The sequence below is a fragment of the Scyliorhinus canicula genome, chromosome 21 (genome assembly GCF_902713615.1).
Source record: "Scyliorhinus canicula chromosome 21, sScyCan1.1, whole genome shotgun sequence".
NCBI classification, from domain to species: Eukaryota; Metazoa; Chordata; class Chondrichthyes; order Carcharhiniformes; family Scyliorhinidae; genus Scyliorhinus; species Scyliorhinus canicula.
The window spans coordinates 55632631-55644935 of record NC_052166.1 but is presented as its reverse complement, the minus strand read 5'-3'; the positions used below and the strand labels follow the sequence as shown (position 1 = coordinate 55644935).

General features: G+C 43.8%; 1 protein-coding gene across 1 annotated transcript in view; it reads left to right on the top strand.

The window, feature by feature from the left end:
• cfap77 (cilia and flagella associated protein 77) overlaps positions 1 to 11588 on the top strand; it is a 264362-nt gene extending 252774 nt beyond the window's left edge. Inside the window, exon 7 of the mRNA XM_038781648.1 lies at positions 11340 to 11588. Within this exon, the coding sequence (XP_038637576.1) occupies positions 11340 to 11462 (123 nt within the window). The 3' untranslated portion in view covers positions 11463 to 11588. The remainder of the gene's footprint in view (positions 1 to 11339) is intronic.
• Positions 11589 to 12305: the final 717 nt, after the last annotated feature.

Here is a 12305-nt window from a genome sequence, read left to right as displayed (position 1 = left end):
AGGAGGAGTCCGAGTTCAGGATTCTCTTCAGGTTAACATGCAAGTTCAGTTGGCAGTTAGGATAGCAAATGCAATGTTAGCATTCATGTCGAGAAGACTAGAATACAAGAGCAGGGATGTACTGTATAAGGCTCTGGTTAGACCCCATTTAGAACATTGTGAGCAGATTTGGGTCTCGTATCCAACGAAAGATGTGCTGGCATTGGAGAGGGTCCAGAGGAGGTTCACAAGAATAATCCGTGGAATGAAGGACTTGTCATATGAGGTGCGGTTGAGGATTCTGGGTCTTAGGGTGGCACGATAGCACAGTGATTAGTACTATTGCTTCACAGCGCCAGGGTCCCAGGTTCGATTCCTGGCTTGGGTCACTGTCTGTGCAGAGTCTGCACGTTCTCCCCGTGTCTGCATGGGTTTCCTCCGCGTGCTCCGGTTTCTTCCCACAAGTCTCGAAAGACATTGTGTTAGGTGAATTGGACATTCTGAATTCTCCTCTGTGTACCCGAACAGGCACTGGAGTATGGCAACTAGGGGCTTTTCATAGTAACTTCACTACAGTGTTAATATAAGCCTACTTGTGACAATAATATAGATTATTATTATTTAAACTTACACAATACTGAGAGGCTTAGATAGAGTGGACGTGGAGAAGATGTTTCCACTATTAGGAGAAACTAGAATCTGAGGGCACAGCCTCAGACTGAAGGGACGATCCTTTAAAACACAGGTGAGGAGGAATTTCTTCAGCCAGAGGGTGGAGAATCTGTGGAATTTAATGCTTCAGAAGGCTGTGGAGGCCAAGTCACAGTGTCTTTAAGTCAGAGATAGATTGATTCTTGTTTAATAAGGGAATCAGGAGTTCTGGGAAGAGGGCAGGAGAATGGGGATGAGAAATATATCAGCCATGATTGAATGGCAGAACAGACTTGATGGGCTGAATGGCCTAATTCTGCTCCTATGTCTTATGGATACCTTCCCAGCAATTGCGTGACAAAGTGATCTCTCCGCCAAGAGTAGGCAAACAAGCTAAAACCAGGTTGCAAACAAAACTGAATCCTACAATCCACCCACAGATAGGATAACGATCTGCATTACATAAAAGTAATAAAATCCAACATAGCAATATCGTAATGTAACTTTTTTTTAAGCTAGGTAAAGCTCATCACCACTCAAACTTACTTCCTTTATTTCTAAACTGTGACAATTCCACAACGGCAGTACTGAAAATGCTCAAGAAGAAAGTAATTGATGCATTCATAGCAGGAAACATCATCTTCCTCTCACAAAGAAAAGAAAATAAAGCTTCACATAAGCCAACAGCTGCTGGATGCCTGACAGGCACAGCATACTGAGGTTTCACTGTGTCTGTTGGCAGGATAATCTGCTGGAATTTCTTGGCCCAAGCCATTTGCATAACCCTACAGCATTCCTGCCAGAGTTCTGCCTCCTGGCAGGGCCATGCACCCGGATCAGGGGCAGAGAGGGAGCAGAACAAGTTCATAAGTCTATGCCTTCAAAGCCACCAGCAGGATCGTCCTAAGAATCGTCAGGATTTGGGAAGAGGGGGTTATATTGGTTAGATTTCTAGTCTTCAGTGAACCTCTAGTGCTATTGATCTGGGTGCTTCAAGGAACCTCTGCCACCCTACCATCTGCTCTTTTGTGCAAAGTCAGTAGGGAGTAAGGGGTTGTGGAGGGGGCGGGGGGGGGGGGGGGGGGGGGTTAGCTGAGAATACTCACTCCCACCTGATTTGCAGTGCCAAACTGGACCTGTGCCGATTCCAGGTACAGGTTCATTCTACCCACAATAGGAAACTTTGGAAACCTTAGGGCAGCGTAGTTGGGCTGGATGCTTGATGCAACAAGACTCTTCCTCATTTCCTCTTCACCACACCTGGGGACTGCGCATTCCTCTGGAATAAAGATTAGGAAAATCTACTGAAAAGATGTGTAACTGTTGCAGTTTTACTTATTGGGAGATAAATAATAATGATACTCATAACTACAACATTCAGTCGGCATCAACTCACCTTGAACATTTCTGCATCAGGTTCTTGAGCACAGGCAAGACCTGTGTAATTGGTTCTGATTGCATCCAGTCATATCCTGTGATTGATCTAATCGCTTCCTCTAACTTTCAGTCCTGCCCTACAAATGATCAGACCAGTTCTGGTAGATTCCAATCTAATTGATCGATTCTGACAACCTCCAATTTCATTGAAAAGACTGATTTTCCTTGCAAAATGCTAACAAGCTGACACATGGAATGAAATGCTAGCTGTCAGCTTGAAGTGTGATGACTAACATGTATGCACCACTAATGTAATTCTGCGCTGATCCAGCTGTATTTTCACTGTGTTTAAAAGGGGTTATTATCATAATATGTAAAACCAGGCATCCTCACCCCTTTTACAAACGTTCATGGTTATAACACCATTTTGCTGCAACTGCCTGTTGCTGGTTAGTTCTCCGATTACAGAACTTACAAAGCACAGATTAGGAACAGAACAGACATTTAATTTTTGATATCAAACTTTCTTTGGAGACAACAAATTTATATAACTGCAGTTTAACACAATTTCCTCATAGTGAATGCTCATCTGCACACAGTTGAACCCAAATCCCTCATATATTTGCTACAGTGGTCAGATGAGTTCCAACCAATCACCCTGTAGTATTTCTGCGATTTTACAGGTTAAGCTGAATTTGAATGGAGACAAACAAGTGCCCACCAACTCTGCACTCAATTCAGAACAAATACCATTCAATTTTCATTCCAAATCTTTATCCTTATAATTGGGAATTTCACTGTTTCAGTCGCAGTTCTTCATTCTTTGCTCATCTGATTCACCAGTAGTTCACGCGGTGTCAAAGAGCACAAGCTTGATCAGCAATTTCCACTCCAATTGGGCGGAGCTTTGATCCAAGAATCCTCTTTTAGGCTTGGATTCAATTTAGCAATGGTCCACTTTGACTCCTGAAGGCAACAAAGATTTTACTTGGAGTCAAACTGGCTCGATTTGGTTTGCTCACCTCAGTAAAGCTGATCAGTTTTGAAGCCTAACAGTTCTCGTCTTGCTACGAACATACAGATAGTTAATCAAGGCCTTGCAGGCTGTAGGAAAAAATATATATAAATCACCTGCCAAGCTTTTTGTAGTCATATTGAAAACACTTTCCAATGTGAGAAGAAAAACCTTTCAATTTTGTCAGACAGATTTTGAAGTAAGCCATAATCATCAATAGGCCCAAAGAAAGTGATGAGGCTTCTCACCTGGGCTCCGAGCGCAAGCCTCCAATTAAAGAAAAATTGTTTGTTTTTAATGGTCTTTTACACTGACAAGTGGGCAATCATTCCAGCACCGGTAGCTGTCAGGGATCCAGGAAAATCCTCAGTTGATAATGCCCAATGCTTCCAATTAGGAGCAGAGCTGCTCCTGGAGCGCTAACGATTCCCCAGTCTCCACAGGCCCTCGATCAGACTTTTACTGCAAATTACTGACACAAAACAACTTGTATTGATGGCGGAACATGTCGTCCGTGGCTGCTGAGTTTAATGAGGCGATGGAAGTTTGGTTTTGCTGAATTTCTTTGTTTGACAGCTGCTTGGGAAGAGGAGTGTTGACCTTATAAAAGATTTAGTGATTCTCATTATATTCTGTCAAGTAGTAGAGTGATGTGTTTCTAAGTAATTTGCATCCAGGCTCCTTGTGCATATTTTTCCAGAGCATTTCTATATCAAAAAAAGTAACTGTTGCAATCTTTCTGTCAGTTTATTTTAAAAGTGTTTGTCCAAAAGCTGCTTTTTCATGAAATGGGGAGGTGGGGGCGTGCAAGGAAAGAGGGTAGAGGGAAGTAAAAGCAAGAGTTGTATCTATGCTGTAGCACACCTAAGAAAATGAACTCTATAGTTTAAGTTTTTCCTGGATATATTATAAAACTACCAACACATAGTGGCAGATGGCGTACACAGCAGGGAATACTGATGATAAGAGGGGCTCTGTATCTGTGACGCTTTCTGACACAAACCTGGACCACTTGCTGAACAAGACTGTAACTATAATAGGTTTTGTGGGTGTGATTATTTTTAACAAGTTGTCAACAGCGCTTGAGAGTTGCTGATAATTTTTCAGACCAGCCTCCCTTTTGTTTGTTTTCCTGTGTCACAGAGTAGACTGGATATCACTAACCTCTCCTGCACTCTTGCTGGCTTTTTGGATGGGGAGGGAACACAGAAAAGGAGTACAATTAGTGATATTGAACAAGGTGTAATGTCTTCATGTTGGCTATTTAAACCATCATTGCAATTTCTCCAGCAACCTTAATGACCAAGGGCAATGATTCTCAAACCTTTCTGTCTGCAGAACATTTACAGGCAAAAGATCCCATAGACCACTTGTCCTATACCACTTGTCACTGCAAAAAATGTCATCAGAATTCATGAGAACTTATGGAAACTATAAATATTTTGCTTTCTTTTACTACTAAATGCAATAAATATATGATTTTTTAACTAAATATCATATGTAAATTATTGATTAATGCCAGAAACAAAAGTATGCACATTTTCATATTTTTGTATAAACGTTAATACTACCAAATAACTGTTAATATGTTAAAATTTTCTTTGTAACTATTACTTATCTTACATCTTTATTAATTAAATAAAATCAGCATAGGTGTTACCTGTAAAACTGCATTGTTTTGCACACGCTTACAACAACTCACGCCACGCACACACGAGCAGTGGGGATGAGTTCTGCACTATTCCCTTGTGCAGACTAGGCCATGGCATTGTGCATCAGGGATTTGAATTTTGGAGCAGCCTGTTGACCACCTGGAGCACTCTCATAGATCACCAGTGATCCACAGAGCAGACTGTGAGAACTATTGGTCAAGGACATTGTCACAGTGACTAAGATTTGGACAATAATATACAAAAGGTCTGAAAATTGCACACGTTCATCACAGATGTAGGTCTCTTTGGAGTATCTCAGTACCTTGCCCACAAGGTTTTGCAGGATACATTACATTTGAAAAATCCTACATTCTTTTTTACTTAACTCTGTATTGCTTTCCCATATTACATTAGTGAATCCATTTCAAATATATAGCATTGGCTCTAAATCACTTTGGGGCTCTAGAAATGCATGCTTTTCTTTCTTTTCAAAAATGAACATCCATATCTGCAAGTGTAACTTGCAATGATATAAAGCTGTTGACTCTTAGCTGTTTATACTTGAAAGGATAAACACTGAAATTTCATAATTTGAATAATGCACATCCTAAGATTTCTATGGGTTTCTGTTTAAAACATTGCAGGTAACCTAGGAATTCCTCAAATTGTCAGAGTACATACAAACCTGTGGCCCTGTTGCTATCATTGGTTAATTCGATTTCCAAGCAAGAATTGGGAAATAGGAGAATGATCAATCCTCCACATTTATTAAGGTGTTCCAGTGTTAACAAATTTTAAAAATGATTACTGGGGTAGAGGTGTTTAGCTGCCTCATGTACTCATTCTGCAAACACTCAACCTGTGTTCAATTTGTGTCCACTGTTTTGACAACTATATACAGTTAATTATATTTGATTACTGCAAGGCCGGAGCACCTTCAATGCAAAGACTGCAGAGATTCAAGAACAAAGAAAAGTACAGCACAGGAACAGGCCCTTCGACCCTCCAAGCCTGAAAGGCAACTCACCACCATCTTCTCAAGGGCAACTTGAGAATGGGTACTAAATGCTTGCCTTGTCAGTAACACCCACATTCTGTGAATGAATAGAGAAAATCAGGAAAGACTTTTCTCCAGAAAAGAGAAGGCTGAGATGGCTCACTGGAGGTCTCAAAGTATGCAGCAGTTTGATGGGATAGACTTATCGGGGTGTCCAAAACTAAGCACCATAAATGTAACACAGTTACCAATCCAATAAAGTTAGGATTTCTTTTGCCCAAAATATTTATAATGTGAACTCATAGATGACTTTAAGAAAAAGCTATATATGTACATGAGGGAGGAAGGATATGCAGCTGGGATTAGATGAAGTAAGGTGGAAAGAGGCTTGTAAAAGAACATAAACATCAGCACAGACTATTTTGGCTGAAATGGCCTTTTTCTGTACTGTCCATTCTATGTAAGTATCTAATTAGGATTTAAATTTCATGGGGTGAACAACCACTCGAGGAGGAGGAGGAAGGTCCATATGTAACCCCTTCCTGAACCATGGTAGACTCCAGCATGTAAGTTCAGGAGACAAGTTTGAAGGTGTTCTAAGCATCTTCAGCCAAAAGTGTCGAATGGCTATTCCTACCTTGCCCCCTTCCAAAATAGTCATCAGAAATGTCATTGTCCAACCAATTTAGTTCACTGCTGGTGACATTCAGATACAGCTGAGGGCGTTGAAACATAATGGAGACTACAGACCTTAGCAATATCTTGTGCAACAGCAATAGTGGGATTCAAACCTGGGTCCCCAAATCATTACCCCAGGTCTCTGGATTACTGGTGATAATAGCGCTATGTCAGTGCCTCCCAACCATCCAAACTATAGCTCATGACATCTCTGAGGTGCCTTAATCTCAGATTAAAGGGACAATCCTTTAAAACAGAGATGGGGAGAAATTTTTTCAGAGGGTGATGAATCTGTGGAACTCTTTGCCGCAGAAGGCTGTGGAGGCCAATTCACTGAGTGTCTTTAAGTCAGAGATAGATAGGTTCATGATTAATAAGGGGATCAGGGGGAGAAGGCAGGAGAATGGGGATGAGAAAATATTAGGCATGATTGAATAGCAGAGCAGACTCGATGAGCCAAGTGGCCTAATTCTGCTCCTATGTCTTATGGTCTTATGGTTTCTAAACCATTACTCTGAAAAGCTGGCCTGACTCCATGTAAATTGCAGAGTAGATCCTGCCTGTCTCTGCAATGGAGCCTGCCAGGAGGCGAGTGCATGGCGCGGACTTGTGACCCAAGATAGCTTGAACCCTTAAAAAGCACTCCAGAAAATTGGAATCCCTGGGAATGAGGTTGGGAATCCCAGAATTGTGTACCGGCCTCCATTTTCACTCCTGTACAGATCTCCCCGACTGCACGAAAAGTCAGCCTGAGGTAAAGACAAACTATCTCAGTCAATCAACACCCCATTTTCATGAACCATTACTTTTGACACGTTTTAAGGCAATTGCTATCCTTTTTTTTAAATTCTGATGAAATTGCAGTGCTCGGTGTAGTCTATAGATTGCTAACTAGTGGGAAGGATGTAGAGGAACAAACCTGCAGGGAAAGGTGTAAACCTTACAGAGAGATGTAAACGTAGTAAGACTTTAGTTACCCAAATATAGACTGGGACAGTGGTAATGTAAAGGTTGGAAAGGGACAAACGTTCCTAAATTGTGTTTTGGAAAATTTTCTACAGCAGTGTGTGTTCAGTCCACAAGAAAGGATGAACTGTTGGACCTGGTTCTGGGAAATGTGGGAGGCGGAGTAGATCAAGGGAGTGATTCTCTGACCCCGCGCCATGTTGGAGAATCGCCGGGGCGGGCGCGAATCGCTCAACGCCACTCCAATGCCGGTCCGCCGTTTCTCCGGACAATCGCCGCCAGCGCGGTCAACGCGGCGTGGGTCAGGGGTCACTCAACGCGCCCCCCCCCCCCCCCGCGCGAAGGGCCAAGTACCCGCCGAGTTAGGCCGCGTCCCGCCTCCGTCGTTCTCGTGTGGTTCTACCTGGTGGGACCTCGACATTCATGCTACGGTGGGGGAGGGGGGGGGGGGGGGCCACGGTGGCCTGGCCCGCGATCGGGGCCGACCGATTGGTGGGCGGGCTTATCCCGGTGGGGGCTTATGTTCCTCCACACGGGCCCCTGTAGGTCTCTGCCATGTTGTGCAGAGAACTCGCGCCGGCCGTGGCGTGCAGGCGAGAACCCGCGCTGCCCGTGCTGACGCCGGTATCAGCAGCTGGAGCAGCATGAGGCTCTCCAATGCCGTGCTGGCCCCCTGTGCAGTGCAGGATCGCTGCTCCTAGGGGCCAGGTGACGCCGTCGTAAAACCCTCTGGCATTTACGACGGCGCCAACACTTAGCCCCAGGATCAGAGAATCCCACATGATGTGTCAGTGGGGGGTACATTTAGACAGGAGTGATTATTGTAAGGTTTAGGATGACGATCGAAAAGGACAATGGTAAATTTAGAGTAAGAATAATTAATTGGGGAAAGCCTTCTCAATGGCGCAAGAACGGAGCTGGGCTGGATAGAGTGGAGCGAAATACTGGCAGGAAACACTGTAGCTGATTAGGTACCTGAAAAGGCATTTACTCATGGAGGCAGGTGGCATGGCTTAAATATTAAATTAATACTTTGCATCAGTCTTTACCAAAGAGGTAGATGATATACCATGGTGACAGAAGAAGAGTTCAAAATTGATAAGGAGGAAATACTGGATAGACTGATGGTACTTAAAATTGGCAAGGCACCGGGATGAGATGTATCCAAAGAAATTAGGAGTGGAAATTGCAGGGGCACTGCCCATGATCTTTCACTCTTCCCTACACTGAGGGGAGGTGGCAAAGGACTGGAGAATTGTAAATATTATGCCCTTGCTCAAAAAAGGTTGCAAGGATAAGCCGAGCAAATACAGACCAGTAGGGTTAACTTCAGTGGTGGGGAAACTTCTAGAAACAATTATTTGGGACAGAATCACATGGAAAACTGTAGGATGATTAGGAACAGCCAGCATGCATCTGTAAAGGGGAAATCGTGTTTTAACTAACTTGCTGCAGCTTTTTCAAGAGCTAAAAGAAAGGGTTGATGAGGGTAATATTGTTGACGTGGTGTACATAAATCTTCAAAAGGGACTCAATACAGTGCCACAGAACAGACTTGCGAGGAAAGTCTGTAGTTCACGGATTAAAAGAAACAAAAGCAAAGAGGCCACAACATTGGCTGAGTATGGGTTGCATGGTAGCACGGTGGTTAGCACTTGTTCCTTCACAGCTCCAGGATCCCACGTTCGATTCCCGTCTGTGCGGAATCTGCACGTTCTCCCTGTGTCTCCGTGGGTTTCCTCCGGAGGTGCTCCGGTTTCCTCCCACAAGTCTCGAAAGACATGCTGTTAGGTGGATTGGACATTCCGAATTCTCCCTCTGTGAACCCGAACAGGTGATGGAGTATGACGACTGGGGGACTTTCACAGTGACTTCATTACAGTGTTAATGTAAGCCTACTTTTGACAATAAAGATAATTAATTAAATTAATAGGAAAAAGAGAGTAATGGTCAATGGATATTTTTCAAGCTGGAGGAAGTTCCCAGGAGTCAGTACTGGGACGGTTGCTTTTCCTGATATATATTAGTGATCTAGATCTTGGTGTGCAGAGGACAATTTCAAAGTTTGCAGATGATACAAAACTTGGAAGTATTGTAAACTGTGAGGAAAGGGCAGAACTTCAAAAGGACATAGACAAGTTGGTGGAGCTGGCAGATTGATGGCAGATGAAGTTCAATGTAGAGAGGTGTGAGATGATGAATTTTGGTAGGACAAACATGGACAGAATATAAATTAAGGGGCATAATTCTTAAGGAGGAGTAGGAGCAGAGGGACTTGGAAGTGTATGTGTATAAATCATTTAGGTGGCAGATAGGTGGAGAGAGCAGTTAGTCAAGCATATAGGGCGCGATTCTCCGCAAATGTGGCGAATCGTAAAGGCTGCCGTGAAACTGGCCGTGTTTCACGGCAGCCTCCGCGCTCCCTCCCGGGACCCGATTCTCCCCCCCCCCCCCCGGGCGGGGCTAGCAGCGGGGCCCCGTGAAGCACGGCATCGCGGCCTTAGCGACCGTCGCTAAGACTGCACGCCAAGCGTCACGCCAGCTGACGCACACGATGACGTCAGCCACGCATGCGCGGGGCCGTCATCTCCCTCGGCCGCCCCGCAGACTGATCCTGCGGGGCGGCGGAGGGAGAAAGAGTGCGTCCATTACGGACGCACTGCCCGCGATCGGTGGGCACCGATCGCGGGCCCATGCCCCCCTTAGCACGGCCGTGGTACGGCCGTGCCAATCGGGGCCCTGGATGCCCAGAACGGGCATGTTGCGGCCGTTTTTACGACGGCAGCAAGCAGGTGTGTTTGCTGCCGTAAAAACAGCCGTAAAGGCCTGGGAACTCGGCCCATCGGCCTGGGGAGAATCGCTGTTCGCCGTAAAAAACGGTGAGCAGCGATTCGTGTCATGGGGCGGCCGTGGGGGGGGGAATAGCGGGAGGTCGTGAAAAATGTCGGGGACGCCCTCCCGCTATTCTCCGACCCGTCGTGGGCAGCGGAAAATCGCGCCCATAGTATCCTAGGCTTTATTAATTGGTGCATAGAGTACAAGAGCAAGGGTTATGCTGAACTTTACAAAGCACTAGTTAAATCTCAGCTGGAGTACTGTGTACAGTTCTGTGTGCTATACTATAGGAAGGATGTGAAAGCATTGGAGAGAGTGCAGAAGAGGTTTACAAGAATGGTTCCAGGGTTGAGAAACTTCAGTAAGAAGGATAGATTGCAGAGATTATTACTGTTCTCCTTGGTGATACGAAGGCTAAGAGGAGATTTGATAGAGGTTCAAAATCATGATGGGGCTGGACAGAGTAGACAGGGAGAAATTGTCCCTGCTCGTAAAAAGGATCACGAATGAGAGGTAGATTTAAAGTGATTTGCAAAAGAAGTAAATGTTTTCACACAACTGGTTCATGCCTGGAATGCACTGCCCTGCCTGAAAGTGTGATGGAGACATGTTCAATTGAGGTATTCAAGAGGGCATTAGATGATTATTTGAATAGAAACAATGTGCAAGGGTATGGGGAAAAGGCAGGGGAATGGCACTCAGTCATATTGGGAATTTGGAGAGCTGGTGCAGACACGATGGGCTGAATGGCCTTCTCCTGCACTGTAACAATTCTGTGATATGTGTATGAAAATAGAAAATCTGAGACAATCCCTCACTTTATGGCTTTAAAATGAGTGAAAAGCAAAGCATGGAATTCAAAATAAATGCCATTGAAATTACCTTTTATCTTCACTCATTCTTACTTAAAGAGCATTATGATCAAGGGTGAGCAATAAAACCTTACTGTCTGTATTAGCTGAATTAATACTAATACTGATTGGCTTTTTTGTAAATTTAAGAACAGCTAAACATCAACAGTTTATTTGCAACTTGAGCTGTCCGTTTGCTCCAACTTGTATTAGACCCAGATTATGAACTTCAGGTTTGAGGTTGAAAATTATTCAATTAGGCAGTGCAGTGTGACTTTTAAAACATTGACCAAAGTGATAATTGTCTCTGACCTTTCTTTTGATCTTTTTTTGTGCAGATTGGACCTCACCTGGATACATTCCGGAGCATTAAAGCTCGGCGTGCAGCTTTTGATACCAACTGGTTGGATTCTGCTGCAAGGAGTGGCCCCCATGGACATGGTGTTTACGTCTTTGAATAAACCAGAACCTAAATTATCAGTTTTCTTTAACTTGCAAAATAACTAGAAGGATTTTAATCATCCAATTTTTCAAATGTTCAATGTGTAATGATTTTAAATTAGAATTAAATTCGCCATTTAACTGTCTTGATTACATCTGGTGTCTTTGAAGGTTCAACTTGAGATAATTCCTTTGTACAGAGTGGGGGGGGGGGTAGTTTTGGAGTTTTGGAAGCTATGGGATCTCTAGCGTGGTTAAGTGCATTGCAGAGCAAACTGGGCCACTTAGCCAAACTCTGAAATAAAAAGAGGAAGTGCTGGAAAAGCCTAGCAGGCTTGGCAGCTTCTGTGGAGAGAGAAACACAGTTCATGTTTCAAAACCAATATGACTCTTCCTCAGGACTGAAATACATACTTTGGTTTTGTTCAGTACATACTTTGGTTCTGTCTTCACAAATGAGGACACAAATAATAGAATGGCCCTCTTATGGACTGAACTGATCTGTTCACACCTCTACTGAGAACTACTACAGTCCATATGCTTCACCCGCTGCCTGTGTCTATGTATTTGCATTGTGCATTTATGTATGTCCTATGTTTTTTTTCATGTTTGGAATGATTTGTATGGACTGTACGCAGCACAATACTTTTCACTGTACCTCGGGCACGTGACAATAAATCAAATCAAATCAAAAAAATATATATCAGAAATGTTGGGGAACACAGGATTTAGTGAGAGGGAGGAAGTGAAGGAGATAAATATTAATAGAGAAACGGTGTTGGAGAAATTGCTGGGATTGAAGGCTGATAAATCCCCAGGGCCTGATAATCTACACCCCAGAGTGTTCAAGGAAGTGGCTCTAG